At 44.5% G+C, this 20,923-nt stretch overlaps 1 protein-coding gene across 1 annotated transcript in view; it reads right to left on the bottom strand.

Moving 5' to 3' along the window:
- Window positions 1-20,923, bottom strand: part of SBSPON (somatomedin B and thrombospondin type 1 domain containing) — a 222,048-nt gene that overhangs the window by 77,831 nt on the left and 123,294 nt on the right. The window contains exon 2 of the mRNA XM_078687144.1: window positions 13,401-13,595. Within this exon, the coding sequence (XP_078543270.1) occupies window positions 13,401-13,595 (195 nt within the window). The remainder of the gene's footprint in view (window positions 1-13,400; window positions 13,596-20,923) is intronic.

Raw genomic sequence — 20,923 nt, 5'->3', positions numbered from 1 at the left:
CTCGGACCCAAGTCACTTTTGCTCGCAGGGGACGGAGGAGTGGGTAGCTACTCCACTCACCATCTGCCTCGCAGCGGGCTCATCTTCGGACCGGCTGGTCAACTCTTCGATGCGGGTGGGCTCCGCTTGGCTCTTCCACACCCCCGGTGCTCTTCACACGCCCGCAGACAGTCAGGGCGTGCAGTGCTTCGATACGGGGAAGGCACATTTGCTGCAGGCACTTCAGGAGTGGGGTGGGCTCCCAAACTCCTTCTCATGCTGGGGGCTCTTCCTCTACCCCACGGCGATCATCACGTCGGTGCGGGGTGGGCTCCTGGTCACCGTCTTCTCGCTTGGGGCTCTTCACATGCCCCGCAGGCGATTAGGCATTTCTCGTCTACTCAGAGGGGGTGCCCTTCGCACGGGCAGCTCTCTCCCCCTTTTCCCCATCTGCTAGGCTGCTCCACACACGGGCGGGCACATCCCATCCTCGTAGCCAATGTGGAGTTGGTGGGCCCACATACTCAATAAAGGAGCACACAGACACAGTTAGTATGGGTGCATAACTGGCCCATACAGTTTAACAGTAAGAGATGCATTGCGACTACATCATTTCCCCATATTAGGATGGCAGCTTCATGGTGGTGACATAGTATTTCCATCGGTACGCCGTTGCCCACAGCCCCCAAACCAAAATAACACACAGACACCAGTTATTGGAATGAAGAAGCTGCAGGTTTATTTGTTGTACAAATAAAAGGTGGGTTATCTTACAGGCGACCCCGTCCGCCCCGCAACCCCTTGTTGCAGGGTACCTGAAGTTGAGCCAAAGAACACCAGCGGCCATAGCCCAAGTGGTACCTGGGAGGATAAACTCCTCCCACCGGTGGACCTTTCGTCCACCCACTGCGCCCTCTGAGCATGGGAGAGTTAACTGGCACCTTCCCCAGCCGGGCGGAGCGCTATATGGGAAGCCCCCAGCTGCTCAGGCTTACAACCGCCCTAAGGACTAACGGGGCGCCGTCGTACCCCAAGTTCCCAAGAAGGACCCCTTGGAGTATGTATGACTCTGCACGGTGCGCTTTGCACTGGAGGCTTCAGGTCCTGTTCCTGCGCCTGTCTTGTATAGGGATCGCCCTGTAACTCCTCCTGCAACAGAGACAATCATTAATACATCATACTGTCCCCCTCCCCTCTTCCCCCCTTTTCAGCGGGTGAGTGGTAGGGAGGGGAGATGAAAATGGGTCTAGAGTCCGGGCAGGGAAGGGGGGCTGCCTAACGGCCGGACTGCTGAGGGGAGCAGCCAGGGATGCGACCTATCTATGGAGGGGGGCAGCAGCAAAGAGGGCGCGCGATAGGAGGGGCCACCATATAAGCCCTCCCTAGGCCCCACCCCTTATCCCGCCCCCTATGGCTCGTGCCGCACCACCCCACACCCCCCCCCCTCGAGGATGGGCTGCCCGGCTGCCCACGGCCATACTACGGGGCCTGCCCTCCTATGGGGTCCCCTGCAGGGTCCACGGGCATCCTGCATAGTATTTCCATCGGTACGCCGTTGCCCACAGCCCCCAAACCAAAATAACACACAGACACCAGTTATTGGAATGAAGAAGCTGCAGGTTTATTTGTTGTACAAATAAAAGGTGGGTTATCTTACAGGCGACCCCGTCCGCCCCGCAACCCCTTGTTGCAGGGTACCTGAAGTTGAGCCAAAGAACACCATCGGCCATAGCCCGGGTGGTACCTGGGAGGATAAACTCCTCCCACCGGTGGACCTATTGTCCACCCACTGTGCCCTCTGAGCAAGGGAGAGTTAACTCACACCTTCCCCAGCCGAGCGGAGCGCTATATGGCAAGCCCCCGGTTGCTCAGGCTTACAACCGCCCTAAGGACTAACGGGGCGCCGTCGTACCCCAAGTTCCCAAGAAGGACCCCTTGGAGTATGTATGACTCTGCACGGTGCGCTTTGCACTGGAGGCTTCAGGTCCTGTTCCTGCTCCTGTCTTGTATAGGGATCGCCCTGTAACTCCTCCACAGCCCTGGGCGTGGCGACCGCTGCGCCCAGAGCCCCCACCTTTAGCTCCCTAGTTCTCATCTATTTCCCCCCGCTTTTCCCGAGCTTCCCCCAGTCTGGTAAGGATATACCATGCCCACCTTGGACCAGTGTTGCTTTGGCAAAGCATTTCACATGCAGAAGGCCGTGCCTTATGAAACCCAACCCCGCATCTCCGTGCACTTGCGCTTGGCTGCGTTTGCGCGCTTGCGGGCAACTACCAACGCCTCTTGGAATCTCGCCCCATGCCATAAGGGTCTGGGAGTGAACTCTGACCCCAGAGGCCACACAATCCCGGCTCACTGTGTTTGCAGGGCCAGCTGTGTATTACCTATGTGTTACTCGCTTGGTGTAGGGTACATGCACGGCGTTCTAAAATTATTTTGCACGTATGAGTGTTGCATTGAGCGGACTCTGGTGAATGGGATGAATGCCGGCTGAGAGGCAGCACTTGTCAATCTTGCTGATACTCATCCGAGGGGCAAGTTTTCATTGTAACTAATAGACGAAAAACCCTTGAACTGGCATCTTATTTTTGGGCTGTGCTTGCTTTCTACGCTGCCCCTTCCAGTACCTTGTTAGTTAATTAATTCTTTACTTGCAGCAAGTTCCAGTTTACAAGTACCCGCCATATCTCTGTGACAAGCAAACCAGAAAGTGAGACAAGCAATTCGACCTCCGGCCCTATTAATACAAAGATGGTCGGCTTCAATACAAGTGCCTAAATAACTTTATGTTAGGGGGACCAGGCCGGGACACTTGATCATCAAGGTAACCGGCCCGGGGTCCAGAGGCATGAACTGTGTGAGTGAAAATTGGCAAGCCCTATTCCTAAGGCAGCATAAGCAGTGAACTAAAGCGAGAACATTGTTTTACCTCTTTTTATGCTTCTCCTGTAACAAATGAATATTTCCTAGTCTTTGTAACTAAGCCGCCCCTAACCAAGGACCGCCTATCAGTCCCAGGCGGCTCTGTGACGGTGTTGCAATTCAAGTCGCCTGGATACATTCTGAGGACCTCTAAATCCCATGGAAAATTAAATTCTTTCTTGGCGCCTGTTCATGTCACTTTACCTATGATATATGTTATGTACATTGCCTTACTAATCTTTAAGTAAGCCCTTAAAACTGTAGCAAGTGGCTGGCCTTCATACTGATAATGTTCCAGTATAAACTAATTGCCAGCACTTCTAAAATTGTTGAGACGGGATCATTCGAGGGCACCCGGATCTGTATAGAGGCTACATTCCTCCTGGTACGAACCTTCGGCGCACTCTGAATACGTTTATGCGCGACAGATATGTACACCGACACCGTTGTAAAGTTGCGCATGTACTCTATATCTGTACCCACCTTCATCTAATCTAAGTGACCTACATCTTCTAACTTCTAAGTTCCCGTTGACATTGCATTGGAACCTGCATGTGTCTGAAGGCACTAAACGCACCTACCGTGGCATCCTACTTCTGATATTGTTAGATCAGTGAGCCCAAGCCATTCCCTGGGCCCTAGGCCTTCCCTTCCTTCGTAACTTGGTACTTAGACCCCTTTCTTAATATATCGTTTGCTTGGCCCCCGGGCCTAACCGAGTCTTGTTATGTGGTATTCAAAGCGTTACATCTGGTCAAACAGCTGGCTTTGTACGCCCTCTAGCGTCTTTCACTCTAAGACTGCTCTGTAAACTCAGCTTAGGGGCGTCCCCAACCCCCAATGGACAGGAGTGACCTCCTGCTTGGCCCAGAGAACATGGAGTATCTGAGAGGTCAGAGCCTCTCAGATTTACTTCTTGAAACCTAAGAAAGGCGACGGGATAACAAATTGAGAAGTTTGCGTGCATATCCTAAGGCCTGCAATTTGAAGGTTGTACCGTCTGCAACATCTCGAACTACAGCCCTGTGAACTACCCAGCTGTGAAAGAACTAAACAGTGGACTCCCTGCAAGCTACACGTTAACGGAGCTCGCCTGAAACCTCACCACCAAGAATCGACAACCTGGAAAACTACCAGTGCATTTGGAAGGGGTTTCCAAGTGGCTTGTGGGAACTGAAGTCCTCAACTTTCAAAGACCATCTTGGAGATCCAGAACATTGGATAGAGATTGAGACACTTTGGGACCCCTTGGGGAACTTCAGGAAAATTCCAAAAGTTTGGAGAACTTTGGAACAAAGCTCCATAAAGGACAGACACGACCGGGCCAGCCAAGCCGTCTGCCTTCACTGCGAGTCGGCCAAGTTTGTCCCGCTGAAAAGCTCCATTGGTCCTGCTTCCAGCGTTTGACCGGGCTTGCCTGGTGCAGGGCATCGAGGGACCCCGCGAGAAAACTTTGGAAAAAGTTTCTAAGTCCGAATGAAGAAAAGGTGACCGGGAGCAACCACAAAGCCCAGCTTCCTGCCTTCAATCGCATGTTGGCCTGGAACCTTGGATCGTCCCCCTGGAATGCTCCAGGGGTCGGACATCCCCAAGTTTACCTGGAGCTTGTCCCAGAGCAATCAGACGAACCCTTACCGAATCCAGAGTAGCTGAGAGCTTTGGGGGACCTCCGGAAGAAAAGCTCCCGAAACGTTTTTTAAGTCAGAATGTAAAAACTTTGTCTGAGGCCTGCCGTGGGTGTTGCCACGCAGGGCTCTATTGCGGTTGCCCTGAAACTTTGCTTTGATCTGGTCTATTGTGACCAGGTGTCCTGAAAAGTCGCAATAGTTTCTATGTGCTAGATAATGCTAACTCTTTGAAAATTCATATCTCCTGTTCCCTACATTGCATTTTGTTGTTTGGTGTCATTTTAAAAGATAACAATATTCCTATTTTTATATATTGGTGTTAGTTCTTTATTGTGCCTTGTCTCTCAATTAATTACTGAATTGGTGTTTTAAATGTTTTTAAAATACCTGTCTTTGAAGTTAAGCCTGCCTGCTTGCAGCCAAGCTACCAAGCGTTGAGCCTGGGAATAATTTTTAAAGACCTATTCTACGCCCTGTACTTTGTTCTAGGCCTTATTGCCAACAGCAGATATATATTAGCCCCTACTAATAATCCACTTTCCAACGGGGACCCTTACATTATTTTATTTGTGTAAATAGTGTTGTAAAACCACAAGAATAAGGGGCTGATTTAAAAATCATCCATTGCTACGGACTGTGTCCTGTCAGCCGAAAATAAGGTGAACAGCGCAAGGGCTTATTCTTTAATTCCTAGCATTTAGGCTTGTCTGAGCAATTATAATCCACTGTATCAGAGGCTGCTGACGAGTCGAGGAGAATCAGGGTTGCTGGCAGCCCTTGCACAGTGGGTCTAGAGTGCGGGCGGGGAAGGGGGGCTGCCTAACGGCCGGACTGCTGAGGGGAGCAGCCAGGGATGAGACCTATCTATGGAGGGGAGCAGCAGCAAAGAGGGCGCGCGATAGGAGGGGTCACCATATAAGCCCTCCCTAGGCCCCACCCCTTATCCCGCACCCTATGGCTCGTGCCGCACCACCCCAAACCCCCCCCCCCTCGAGGATGGGCTGCCCGGCTGCCCACGGCCATACTACGGGGCCTGCCCTCCTATGGGGTCCCGTGCAGGGACCACGGGCATCCTGCAAATGCTGCTGAGAGGTTGATAGCTGGCATCTCGTTCCTTTCGTGCTACGTTAAGGGCCTCAACAATCCTCACTAATGGAAGTTGGTACTTCAATGGATGGCCCACCATGGTCTTACTGCAGAAAACACACCTCCTCCCAGGGACCTCTCATGCTTTAGCTTCCACATTGAGTCCGCATAGATATTTCTCGAGAGATAGCATTTATTCACGTGGAATTTCCACACTGATACACAAAAACCTCCCAGTCCACCCCATGGACAGTATTCTCGATGAGGACTGTAGATACATCATAGTTTCAGGTATCTGGGTGGGGCTGCATGTGCTGCGGGTTAACATATGCACTCCGAACTGTGATGCTCCAGTCGCTTATGTCCCAGATGGGATGCATGGATGCAGACCACATCATACTTGGTGGTGACTTCAACATGCTTTTAGATCCACAGCTAGACAGTACGGAGACAGTGGCATCCTCTAAGCCCACTCTCTGTGTCCTGCACAAACTCTGTGACACATATATGCTCTGTAACCCATGGTGCCTGTTACACTCTTCCTCAACTGCGTACATGTTTTAGTCTGCGCACCATAACACGTGGACCCGTATTGACTACTGGCTTCTTTCTATCTCTCTCACCCTGTTGCTGGGCAGTGTCTCATACCTTGCATGGACATTCTCCGAACACTCCCCTGTCCAGTTGACCTTACACAACCCGGATCGCGGCGGAGTAGAATGGCAGTGGCGGTTTCCAAGCATGGTGTTGCTTGAAGATGAGTTCCAGTCTGAGCTTCACTCAGTGGTAGAATACTTTGAGCTTCACTGTGGCTCTTTTACCATGCAGGCTGCACACTGGGAGGCTTTCAAGGCCTACATTCAAGGCATCAGCATTTCTAAGCATTCTGGGGTGCTTTGCAATATGAGTGGGACCCTGGCTCGCTTGAAGGCTGATTTAATGGATTTAGACTGGAAGGATGCTCAGCAGCGGCCCAAGCCACAATTGTTGAGGCGCACCACTCTGCTGGCTGAATAACGCAATCTTGCTGACTATGAAGCAATTTTATTAGGAAAATACTCAAGTGCCCATTACTACGGGAAGGGGGAATGACGGGGTCGTACATTGGCTAGACTATTGCACCCACCTATGGGGGCAACCTACATTCCTGAGCTACTACAGGTGGCTTGAATAAGGGTAGCCAACAATGATGAAATATCGGCCAGGTTGCTCAACTACTACACTGACCTTTACACATCCCAGCTGACGGGGGAATGCTACTGCCTTATCCTCATATTTGGCTGAGGTAGCTATGGTCTTGCTCAGAAGCAGTGCCTCAGTGATCCAATCTCTAGTGAGGAGGTGGTACAAGCAATCAATTCTCTCGACGAGTCCAAGGTCCCTGGCCTGGACGGACTCACTGGGGCCTTTTATAAAACCTATAAGCTAGTTTTAGCTCCATATCTGCTCGATATGTATGCAGAATCGCTGGAGGCCGGTGTACTTCCCCCGACCTTTCGTGAAGTGGTAATTAATCTAATTCTGAAACGTGGCAGGGACCCTCGACACTGTAGCTTGTACAGGCCTGTATCGCTACTTAATTTTGAAAATAAAATACGTGGAAAAATCCTTGCCACCCGCCTCTGCTTGTGGATCGCTTTGCTTCCCCCGTTCATTCAGGTTTCATCGCCCACTGTTCTACAGCTCTGAATCTGCGTACGGTCTTCTCGGTGCTTAACCAAATCTCCCCAGAGGTCCCGGCTGCAATGGCCCTGTTGGATGCAGAGAAGGCCTTTGACTCCCTGAAGTGGCCCCTCCTGCGGGTCACACTTGTTAAACTATGCATTCTGTGCGGTTTCCTCTTGTTGATCATGCTTCCATACTCCCAACCGATGGCTCAGATTCTGGCCAATGACTCTCACCTCTCCCTTTGCTATGACTAGAGGGGTGCGGCAGAGCTGCCCCCTGTCCCTGCTGCTATTTATAATGTAGCAATGGACACCTACATCGTGGACTGCAATTTAAACCTGGCCCCCTGCTACTTTCGCTCAATGCAGACAACATTTTACTATTTGGATTTCAACCTGCCGGAAATCTTCCCCTGATCCTCCTTGGGATTGTACGTTTCGGAGGCATATCTGAGATCCGCATCAACTGGTCAAGATCCAAGCTATTCCCCCTCATGGACACCACTGTGGCTTTACAGAGTGAATTCCCACTGTCCTAGTGTGACAGACCAGTTAAATACCTGGGGATATACTTACACCGTGACAAAAAAAAAGTAATTCTGCTGAACTATGGTCCCACCATGGAGAAACTGACTGCTGCCCAAGTGGAATGGTGGCTGCACCTTCTCTTTCAATGGCGGGGCACATCACGATCATAAAGATGGTGGTCCTCCCCCATTTTCTCTATCTGTTTTTAAATACACCCATCCCTCTCACCAATTTGTTTTTTGCCTCCTTGCAGAGGGTCTTATTGAGACTGATCTGGGCAGGAAAGCACCCTCACATAGGATGGGACACCCTCATTCTCCCATACCAGCAGGGTGGGTTTGGAGTTTCACATTTTCATTTTTATACTATTGCAGCGCAGTGCCAATTTGTGCATTATTGGTACCATCCTAACATGCATCTCCCCTACCTAAACCAGAGTGTGATCATGTTGCACCGAGGGCCCTGAGCTCTTTACTTCCTGCAAGGATCCCCCTATACCCTACGGATATTGAAAAATTCTCTACCACCAGCTGGGCCTGGCAGAAACTTCTCTGGTAACTGGGGGACTTCTGTACTCTCCTGCGCTGCCATCGGTGAGCAATCAGTGGTTCCGTATGACTCAGGAGAAGCTGGTCCACGTGGCATGACATTCACACTTTTGGTGATCTTTTCCCCAATGGTCACGTTTTCCCAACGTTATCCACATGGACCTCTTTGTCTTCCGACGCCTCCGTAGTGCCCTCCGAGCATTGCTACCACCTTACCCATTGGCCCTGGAGAAATTCATCTGTTTGACACTTGTGGTCACGGACGATGATGGCTGTAGGTTGGTTTCTCGGCTGTATGGAGCATGCATAGCATTTTGAGCCCCGCAGGATGGGAAACTCATGGCAGGCAGAACTGGGACCCCCAATCTATATATATATAAACAAATGTATGTCTGTCTGTTTGTCCTTTATGTATTACTACACCATTCATCCGATCGCCATGAAACTTTGGGAAGTTGTTGAGTACACTCCCACGAAGGTTTCTGGCATAAACATTTTTTAAATATCGGCCCCCCAGGGCCCTCATAATCTTTCGAATACTGATGTATGCACCATACGGAAAACCAAAAAATTGTGTATCCACAAGCACCCGAATAAATAAATAGAATTAAAACAGCATTCATCCGATCGCCAGGAAACTTTGGGAAGTTGTTGAGTACACTCCCGCGAAGGTTTCTGGCATAATTTTTTTTTTAAATATCAGCCCCCCAGGGCCCTCATAATCTTTTGAATACTGATGTACGCACAAGACGGAAAAACAAAAAATTGTGTATCCACAAGCACTCGAATAAATAAATAGAATTAAAAAAGCATTCATCCGATCCTCAGGAAACTTTGGGAAGTTGTTGAGTACACTCCTGCGAAGGTTTATGGCATAACATTTTTTTAAATATCGGCACCCCAGGGCCCTCATAATATTTCAAATACTGATGTACGCACCAGACGGAAAAAAAAATCGTGTATCCACATGCACTCAAATAAATAAATAGAATTAAAACAGCATTCATCTGATCGCCATGAAACTTTGGAAAGTTGTTGAGTACACTCCCGCAAAGGTTTCTGGCATAAAAATATTTAAAATATCGTCCCCCCAGGGCCCTCATAATCTTTCGAATACTGATGTACGCACCAGACGGAAAAACAAAAAATCGTGTATCCACAAGCACTCGAATAAATAAATAGAATTAAAGCAACACTTTGAAATGTTTTCCATATTAAAATGAATAAGTTTCAATAAAAATGACACAATGTAAATTGAATGTTATCATAACGAGTTTCATTGAATTTCCTTTCTTCGGAGATCGCAGCTACGCGCGACGGGTAAGCTAGTAACCTATAAATAACAATTCCTTAAAAGGTTAATATTAAGTCATGCTATCTTTAAAAGTCAATTCGTCAAATGCTTTTCTACGTGCTCCCGTATTGTGGGAGCGTGTAATACAATGCTGCCGAGAGTGGCTGTGGTTAATCAATAATCACAAATAACCATCTAGTTAAACATCATCATAAAACCATCAGGAGCCAACTGGGCATTACACATCTCCTCATGTGATCAGGGTCAGGAAGATCATCACGTGTTCAGAGCCTTGACGGTAAGGTCATGGTGCAACCCGGAAGTTGGCAAATCTCCAGTCTCCAGGACACGTGGTGAGCCTTCTTTAAAGGGACAAAGGTAAGCCCCGGACCCCGAATGTTATCATAACGAGTTTCCTTGAATTTCCTTTCTTCGGGGATCGCAGCAACGCGCGACGGGTAAGCTAGTAACTGATAAAATCTGGTATGCCTGCTCTCCCCAAACTCACCTTGTTTCCCCTAACCCTCTGCACAATCTTCTCCATTACAAATTTCTATGCAGAGCATATGCCACACCTAGCGCCCTAGCCCGACTAAACCCCACTATGTCCTCTAGATGTCCTAAATGCCATGCTGAAGGGGCGCATTTCGTGCATATGACATGTTCATGTAGCCTTATAGGATCCTTTTGGGTCAATGTCCACTCGCACTTAGCCCAACAGATTGAAATGGAGATGTCACCGGACCCACTGATAGCGATGCTGGGATACGTTCAGGACATTCTGAAGTGTGACCGACGATAAATAGAGCTTGTGTTGCTCCTGGCTAAACGCGAAATTGCCATTCACCGGGTTAGCAAACTCCCACCCACTGCCAAAGCCAGGTTGAATTGTCTAATATACTGTGACCCCCCCAGTAAACTGTATGCCCCCCCCTTCTATGGCAAAAGATAACTGGCATCTACTAAGAAACTACTTGTGGATCACGGGGCAGGATGCTTTACCCCTGGGTTTTTTAGGTGTGTTTTTCTTCAGTGGACTTTGTGACTCTACTGCCCTGAGGCTCCCCCAATTTGATCATTACCCTAATGATGTACCCCCCATTGCCTCATGACCTTGTCGTCACCACTGTACTATTACTGTACTATGTGTATCCCTTACGCAATGTATGCATGATACTCTCGTTGCAATATCCCTCCAACCAGGGGTTACTGTTTGATTTGTTCTTGCTATTCAGAAAATGATAAAGTTTTAAAAAGTTATAATTAATTAACTATTAATTATTATTTGTAAATTATTAATTGAGTTTTAAACATGTAAAGTATGGAATACTTATGTATTTTAATTATATTTTAGTTGTATGCTGCTAGGTATGTAGAGGTCTAGGGTGGGAAGTTAATTAAGTAATATTTATTAACATTGCGTTATAAATTAGTAATTTAATAGATTGTTAATTATATAAAATATGAAATACTTATTTTTTGGCTATATTTTAGGTGCAGGTTGGTTGGTTTGTAAGGATATAGGGTGGGAAGTTAATTAATAATGGAATAACAATTATTGATATTTCATTTTAATTATTAAGTTTTATATTAAGAATTTAAAAAAATCTACATTTATGGGGTTACTCATATATGTAATGTGTTTGAAGTGAAGTACTTTCCCTACTCTTGCTTAGACTGCAGTAGAAATAGTAAAATTAACCAAGCACAGACCTACTGTGCAGGGGCATAAGCTTGCTCCAAAAGCAAAACAAGCACTCTAATTTTTCGGTGAAAAAACACATCTGCTGACTTATCTGAGGGTTGAAGAGTGGATGATCAACATGTGGGTAGAGGCCTTCTCTCACTACTGCTTCTTAAATCGTTTTTTGGTAATCGCATATGGTTAGATGACTGTAGTGTTGTCAAGCCAGACTTAAAAATCAATAAGTAGAAAATATGGCGTTGTGGGGACAGGCAAAAGAGGGAGGTAAGTCATGCACTCCCCTTGAGTCCTAAAGAGAAATGATAAAATAGTCCCAATATGTATGTCAGCAGAGGAATGATATAAGCCAGCCAATCAAATTGATGGGGAAAAATCTATGCTCTAGGGACAGGAGCGAAACCAAGAATAGGGAGGAAACCCACCAAATTAGGAGCAGAGACCTGATATAGGTAGGAAAGCCCTGCAACCATGAGCAAGTAACTGACCCAAAGCACACTCTGGGCCATATTCACTAAGGATTTCCGCACTTGAGGTAGAGGCCCCTCAGTCGTGGCAGAATTTCCATACTGCAGTTACCCATTGCGGGGCCCCTGCCACAACTGTAGGCCTTCTCGCCATGACGGCGGTGCCTCGTTCGCAAGTGCAGAGGCCCTTTATGAATTTGCCCCTCTATCAGCCGCCGCCCGTGCCGGTAAGAGCGGTGGGGCCGGGTGGGGGAGGATTTTGACGGATGATGACGAGGGCAAATTAAATAAATCATTAATTTTCCCTCATCATCGTCTGTCGAAATCCCCCCCAACTGGCCTCACTGTTTTTACCTGCTTTGGCCGCAGCTGCACTCTTTGGGCCTTATTTATAAGAAGTGTTGCATCGCTATGACAAAGCAGCAATGCAACACTTCTCAGTGCGTCCTCCTTGCGACACCATATATGCGGCATATTTACAGTACAGCGCATCACGTCACAAGGAGTTACAGATACTTCAGTATTACTGACGTGTCTGTAGGGTCAAAAGTGACGCATTGCTGGGGTGTGTCTGAAAGGATACACAACTCCAGTAATGTGTCCTTTCACATGGGCCAAGCCCCATGTGAAAGGGCCTGCATCACCCGTAACGCCTGCCATGAGGCAGACGTAGGGTTTTGACGCAATGGCGTCCTAGAAGTGGCGCACTGAAATCCTATAGATTTTAATAAACCACTTCTACAAGGCTTTGATGCGGGGGAGCGGCCACCCTGTATACATTATACCTGACTCGGGTATAATGTAGCACAGGGGTTTACGAAGTGACATATCTCCCTAGATGCGTCACTTTGTAAATATGGCGCAAAGTGGCGCATTATTTGCGCCGCCGCAGTGTCACAAAAAGTGACGCAACAGCGGCGTAAATGTGATGCAGGGCTTCATAAATAAGGCCCTATGTTTATTGTGTTGTAGACAATTGGTCTTTGATAACAGACAGCTAAAGCAGTATGTAAGTGAAGACTTAAAAAGGACAGGGAGTGGCGATCAATTTGAGCCCCTACTCCAGTGCTTCCACCAAACCGATTTCTCCATAATCCATTGTATCCTAATGGATGTGAAAAATCACAATTTATTGATTTCCCAAAGACTTGTATATTCTTTGTGCTTTTGTAATGGAGACTGGATCACTAGTGCCAAATCTTCCACCACAGTAAACAGGTTTGATAGGTGTTCAATGTAGGGTGGACATTTGCATTTTCCTAGGGGACTGATTTATTCTTGAGCAAAATCCATTTTCTAAAACGAGCCATGATTTGACTTTTTTTTAAGAGTCCATGAAACTACGTGGCATCAAAACCTTGACTGGACTTCAACACAATGCATACTGTGATGTAGAGCTATGACACAAGTGAATGCATCCCCAAACACACAAAGAGAAACAAAACTTCTGAAAGAAAGCACACAACATTTATAACATAAATCTTTGTATATAAATTATGCTTCATGATCTGAAATAGGAAATGTCCACAGTCAACAAAGATGGTGATACAATGGTAAATAAATAATGCTTAACAACTACCGTAAGACTGTCCACATTCTTTGCTCTGGTAGGTTGTGTATTCCAGACATCCAGCTTTCTCCTCTAATGGTGGACAAGGTTCGCCTCCATTTTTGGGTTCCAGCTGCACATTGCGCCTTCTCATTCTAAGAGTTGGCTTGCATTGGTCTGCACAGCCACTCCAGGGGCTCCACTCACTTACCACACAAGGCTGAGCTGCAAAGCAATGGAAACAAGATGCTATGACTGATTAGCACTACAGGCCACATTATAAATATTTTAAGCCATACTCACTCACTTCTTTCTTAACATAAGTGGTAAAATATTATTCTCATAAGTTTACATTTTTAACCAAGCTTTATTATGCTTTCGGTACTGTTACATTTTCTACTCATCAAATTTGTTACTTCCAAATTCAGGAATAATGCTTATTTTGATACCAAACTATTGCGTTGTCAAGTCCAGTCAAATAACTTTATTCGGTTTCATGTGATAAAACCAGCACAATATAAAACACAGGATAAAATGTGATACGCACAATCCAGATAGGAACATCCCTAGTTTAAACATTGTCATATACAGTTTAGAAATTATTATAATATATATGCACTTAAAAATATATAGTTGCCAAATCACCACAAACACACTGAAAATACCTGCTAAACAAAACACTCTAGGTGGTGCAATAAAGCCTTGCACTTAATCAAATTATTGGTTAAACAGGCTAGTGGAACAAGGTAGCACATAAAAAACAGTGTTTCCCGTCAACATTTGAAGAAAGAGAAAGGCGGGCCGTACTTGTCTGAAATTGGCCTGTTTCTAAAGAGGAGTTAAAAAGGATTTTCTAGGTGTATCATAAAATGGGCAAAACATTGTGAAATAACCATGTCCTGCAGAGATGTACCATCGCAACCGCAGGACGAAAGAGTTTGCTCTTTATTCTGACTCCTGGGAAGGGCAAGAAGAAGGTGGAAAAGATCGAACCGAAACCTACTGCGTTGTTATTACCAAAATATAGCAATAGGTCAAAACGTAATAGACTATATCATATATTTTTTCTCCTTGCACTCAGGGCTCCTAGGATCATTTGGAACACATCTTCACCACTCCTCCTGCTGCTTATATGGCTGTTACTTTTATCAGATGGGTGTGCATGTATTGATCTCCGTAACCACCTCCAGTTCCATCACCTTAACTGGAACCAGATCACATGTGTTCAAACAATCACACCCACTCTGCATCATATACTGCTTCTATGATAATGTACTGCACTCCTTCTGTTCCTATCCAGACACCATCTCTTTTGATAACTTATTGCACTTCTTCAGTTCCTATCCGAGACACTATACCTTCTGAAACCTTATTACACTCCTTCATTTCCTATCCAAGATACCGTCCCTTCTGATAACTTATTGCCCTCCTTCCGTTCCTATCGAGACACCATCCCTACTGATAACTTATTGCACACATTTTTTTGCTATCCAGGACACCATCCTTTCAGATGACTTATTGTACTACTTATGTTACTATCAAAGATGCCATACCTTCTGATAGCGTATTGCACGCATTCACTTCCTAACCAGGACACCATCCCTTTCTGATAACACGTTGCACTACTTTAATTCCCATCCAAGACACCATCTCTTCAGAAAACTGCACTCCATTAAATCCTATCCAAGATACCAACTCTTTTGATAATGTATTGCACTCCTTTAGTTCCTATCCAAGACACCATCCATTCTGATAACTTATTGCATGCCTTCAGGTTCTATCCACAACACCATCTCTACTATTATTCCTATCCAAGACACAATTCCTTCTGATATTTATTGCACTCCTTCAGTTCCTATTCACGATACCATCCTTTCTGATAACTTATTGCACTCCTTTCTTTCCTATCCAAGACACCATCCTTTTCTATATCTTATTGCACTCCTTCACTTCCTAGCCAACACACCATTCCTTATAATACCTTATTCCACTCCTTTATTTCCTAATCAACATATCACCCATTATGATAACTTATTGCACTACTTCTATTCCTATCCAAGACAACATTCCTTCTGAAAACGTATTGCATTCCTTCAGGTTCTATCCACAACACCATCTCTACTATTATTCATATCCAAGACACAATTCCTTCTGATATTTATTTCACTCCTTCAGTTCCTATTCACAACCTCATCCCTTCTGCTAAATTCCGCACATCTGCTAAGTTATTTTGCTACTTCAGTTCCTTACCAAGACACCATCCCTTCTGATAACTTATTGTTCTATTTCTGTTTTTGCCCAAGACACCATCCCTTCTGATAACTTGTTGAACTCCTTCAGTTCCTATCCAAGACACCATCTCTTCTGATATTCCTAACCAAGACACCATTCCTTCTAAAAATGTTTTGCATTCCTTCAGGTCCAATCTAAGACACCACACCTTCTGATAACTTCACTCATTCTGTTCCTGTCCAAAACACCCTCCCTTCTCATGACTATCCAAGACAACATCAATTCTAATAACAGTACTCCTTCCATTCCTATCAAGACAGCATCCCTTCTGATAACTTATTGCACTTTTCCATTCCTATCCAAGACACCATTTCTTCTGATAACTTATTGCACTCTTTCAGGTTCTATCCACAACACCATCTCTACTATTATTCATATCCATGACACAATTCCTTCTAATATTTATTGCACTCCTTCAGTTCCTATTCACAACCTCATCCCTTCAGTTAACTTACTGCACTCCTTCAATTCCTATCCAAGAAACCATCCTTTTTGATATCTTATTGCACTTCTTCAGTTCCTATCGAAGACACCCTTTCATCTGAGACGTTATTTCGCTACTTCAGTTCCTAACCAAGACACCATCCCTTCTGAAAACTTATTGTTCTACTTCCAATATTGCTGAAGACACCATCCCTTCTGATGATTTGTTCAACAGTTCATTTCCAAAACACAATCTCTTCTGATATTCCTAACCAAGACACCATTCCTTCACAAAATGTATTGCACTCCTTCAGGTCCAATCCAAGACACCACCCCTTCTGATAATTTCACTCATTCTGTTCCTGTCCAAGACACCATCCCTTCTCATAACTATCCAAGACAGCACCCCTTCTGATAACGTATTGCACTCTTTCAGGTCCAATCCAAGACACCACCCCTTCCGATAATTTCACTCATTCTGTTCCTGCCCAAGACAGCATCCCTTCTCATTACTATCCAAGACAGCACCCCTTCTGATAACGTATTGCACTCTTTCCATTCCTATCCAAGACACCATCCCTTCTGAAAATGTATTGCACTCCTTCAGGTCCTACCCAATACCTCACGCCTTCTGATATTTTATGGCTCTCCTTTAGTTCCTATCCAGGACACCGTCCCTCTTTGATATTCTATCCAAGATGCCACCTATTGCACTCCTTCTGTTCTTGTCCAAGGCATTATTTGTTCTGATAACTTATTGCACTCTTTCCACTCCTATTCAAGACACCATGACTTCTGATAACTGCACTCCTTCTGTTCCTACCCAAAACACCATCTCTTATGATAACTTATTGCACTCCTTCTGTTCCTGTCCAAGACACTATCTCTTCTGAAAACATATTGCACTCCTTCAGTTTCTATCCAATGCACATTCCCTTCTGTCATTTCTATCGAAGACATTATTCCTTCTGAAAACGTATTGTACTACTTCCGTTCCTATCCAAGACACCATCAGTGCTGATAGTTTATTGCACTGCTTCAGTTCCTGTCCAAGACACCATCCCTTCTGATGACTTAGTGTACTCCTTCTGTTCCTATCCAAGACACTATCCCTTCGATAACGTCACTACTTCTGTTCCTGTCCGTAGCACCATCCCTTCTGATAACTGCACTACTCCCATTTCTGTCCAAGACACCATCTCTTCTGAACTTTATGCACTCTTTCGATTCCTATCAAAGACACCATCCCTTCCAATAATTTATTGCACTTCTTCAGTTCTTATCCAAGACACGATTCCTTCTGATAATCTGTTCAACTCCTTTAGTTCCTATGGAAGACACCGTCTCTTTTGATATTCCTATCCGAGACACCATCCTTTCAGAAAATGTTTAGCAGTCCTTCAGTTCCGATCCAAAATATCATCCCTTCTGATAACTTATTGCACTCCTTCTGTTCCTATCCAAGACAATATCCCTTCGGATAACTTAACTCCTTCTGTTCCTGTCCAAGAAACCATTGCTTCTGATAACTATATAAGGCATCATACCTTCTGATAACTGCACTCCTTCTGATAACCTATTGCACTACTTCCTCTGCTATCCAAGACACCACCTGATAACGTATTGCACTGCTTCAGTTCCTGTCCAAGACGTCATCCCTTTTGATGACTTAGAGCACTCCTTCTGGTCCTATACAAGACACTATCCCTTCAGTTAACTTCTGTTCCTGTCTGAAGCACCATACCTTCTTATAACTACCCAAGGCACCATCCCTTCTGATAACTGCACTCCCTCTGTCCCTGTCCAAGACACCATCCCTTCTTATAACTACCCAAGGCACCATCCCTTCTGATAACTGCACTCCCTCTTTTCCTGTCCAAGACACCATCCCTTCTTATAACTACCCAAGGCACCATCCCTTCTTATAACTACCCAAGGCACCATCCCTTCTGATAACTGCATTCCTACTGTCAATGTACTGCACTTCTTCCTCTCCAATCCAAGACACCATCCCTTCTGATAACTGCACCCCTTCATTTCCTATTCAAGACACCATCTCTTTTGATAACCTATTGCATTCCTTCTGTTTCTCTCCAAGACACCATCCCCACTAAAACAAGCTGATCAGTTGCTCGGATCCTGCACACATCTGCACGTGTGTGGATGAAGTGAGGTCCGGATATCACAATAGCAGCCCTCATTTCCCACCTAATCACCTGACCACTGTTCAGCTTCTGGCCTCAATCGGAATGACTCATTAACAATCTAAGGATAACTTCCACTACTTCAGTGCTTGCAAAATGAAGAAGCAGCTGTGTTTTCTTTTCATCACTCTTGTTATTATTACCCCGGAACATTCCTTTAGGAATCAAATAAGTAAAATACTCCGGCCACATATTCAAGATTGCAAACTCAGGAGACAGAAGCATGTTTCTATTTATAGTTTTCATTGCATTGCATCCCCAGGAGAAACCCCGTAGCTTAATATCTTCCCAACGAGAGCCCCCTCCCTACAAACACTCAAAGCCCTTCTACCACACAGTGATGAGATTACAAGTTTAATGTTGTTCCTACCTCAAGCACATTGGTAATAATTGTTCGAATTACATACTCGTTTCAAATTGATTTATGGTTGTATTAAAACCTTTTTATAAAATGTTTGTATACTTGTACAAGAAGCTGATTAGTTATAAATGATTTAATACTTGTTTTTTAACTGTTTTACATGTATGTATATATTGTATTTTATGTCTTTTATGATGAACTAATCGAATAAAGACTTCTTGAACTTGAAAAAAAAACAGATCCCTGTTTGGTGCCCTCCCTGTGATTAGAAAGGGTCACGTGGGTTGCAGAAGGAAGGGGCAGGCACAAGACCCTCACCATGCTAGAGAAATGCCTTACAAAGAATGTCAAAATGCCTGTAAATTATCCTTTTTTGTATTTCATTTAAATTATTTTCACAGTTTCAGGTCATCGCAAAAATGTATTTCCTGCCCAAAAATAGAGGTTTAAACAATCCTACTAGAGACCATACGAAATAATCTATATAAAAATCCACAATGCATTGCAATGAAAATGCACTCGTCATTACTATATGAAGTGCTGGAAAAGGTGCATTATCTTGAATTCATCTTTTTAAAATACAATCCACACGTTTTTCAATCAAATCCAAATAAAGTGCTGCTATACAGAGCTCTCAATTCTACCTCCCAAAGTGCTTTCCATATATCGAATGAAATATTGCTAAACTTTAGCATCTTTTTGCCTCCGCCCATCCTTTTACATACTAACCACAATGAGTACATCTGCATACGTTTGAAATTAGCTTCGCTCAACATCTAGGCATTAAAGACTGAAATTTCAGACCAGTCCCTCTCAGCCACATTCACTCCAATCTCCTTCCTCCACTTTTCTCGAGAAATATGAAACATATCATCAGCTTCTTTGTAACAAATATGGAGCCATCTTACCCATTGCCAAAGCTTTTTTTTTTTGTATTTTTATATTTATATAGTACGTTCGCTCTCTCCCTTGTTTCTTTAGCTGAAGCTGGAGAAATTTCTTGAGTACGCTTTGTATCTAAAGATATTTAAGGATATTAAAGACCTGGGATAAGGGAGATCTTGATGGCCCTAATTCCTAAGAAATTATTTTATTATTATTATTATTATTATTATTATTATTATTATTATTATTATTATTATTAATAAAAACAAATCTCCTATTCCCCCCCAGATTATCTCTTTCCTACTTTCTTAGTGTTAGCTGTTAATTCTGAGTGACATAAGAATTGGAGGAGAAGCACTACGTGGATCGGTGGGACGCCAAGATATTTCCATAGTTGTTTTTGCTTCTGCTTAAATAGTTATATATTGTCTTGTATCCATGGGTATGGTGAGAGCTCCTTTAGCATCTTTTCCATATAAAAATGGTCTACCACTGACACCTTGGATATATTGGGGATTCTAAAAGGCGCCAAATAATACGCTTTCCGATCTGGGAGTGCCATCCCTACTTTCCAGCAAAGTTTAGCTTTGAAATGCTTATTCGTGGATTGGCCTTATTCCATATAAACTCAGAAATCCTCACATTATGTTTTGAAATAAAAGCATTAGTTAGGTGAACTGGAATAGACATAAATAGAAAATGCAATAAGGGCAAAATGTGCATCTTAATCATTGCAACCCTGCAAACAATCGAAATATATCCCTAAATAAAGGGATATTATTCAGATTATAAAGATCATCAAGATCCTTTGTAACTATAATCCTCAGATACCTAATGGGACAAATACTGTAAACCTTCCGAAGAACTTCAGGCATGTTCTTCACATCTGTGTTGAAAAGCAGTATCTCTGTCATTGCAGTGTTTATGGTATAACCTGCAACAGCTGTAAAATGTCCCAAAACTTCAAACACTTTCTTAAAAACTGCAGGGTCTGATTGAATATATAGAACCAAATTGTTCATATATAGCATGAGTTTAGGAGAGTCTGGTACTGTTGCTCAAACACCTTCCATCTGCCTCAGGGCACAGGCAAGGGGTTCAATAGAAACCACAAACAATAAAGGTGACAATGGACGCCCTTGTCTTGTGCCCCGAGAGAGATATATATATAGGTTGACATTTTCCTGTTTAATGCCAGTTGTGCCTTGAAACCTTGGCATATTCTGGCAATTGTCTTAATACGTTGATCAAGAAATGCCATTGTTTTCTGAGTTCTAAAAAAAACCTTTAAGTTCACCAATTCAAAAGCTTTTTCAGCATCCACGAACAAGACTACTGCTGGAATCTGGTTAGTTGCATAGTATTCCAGAGCTTCAATGAAGAAATGT

This window comes from Lissotriton helveticus, chromosome 4_1 (assembly GCF_964261635.1).
Source record: "Lissotriton helveticus chromosome 4_1, aLisHel1.1, whole genome shotgun sequence".
Classification (NCBI taxonomy): domain Eukaryota; kingdom Metazoa; phylum Chordata; class Amphibia; order Caudata; family Salamandridae; genus Lissotriton; species Lissotriton helveticus.
This window is presented reverse-complemented; position numbering and strand designations above follow the sequence as displayed.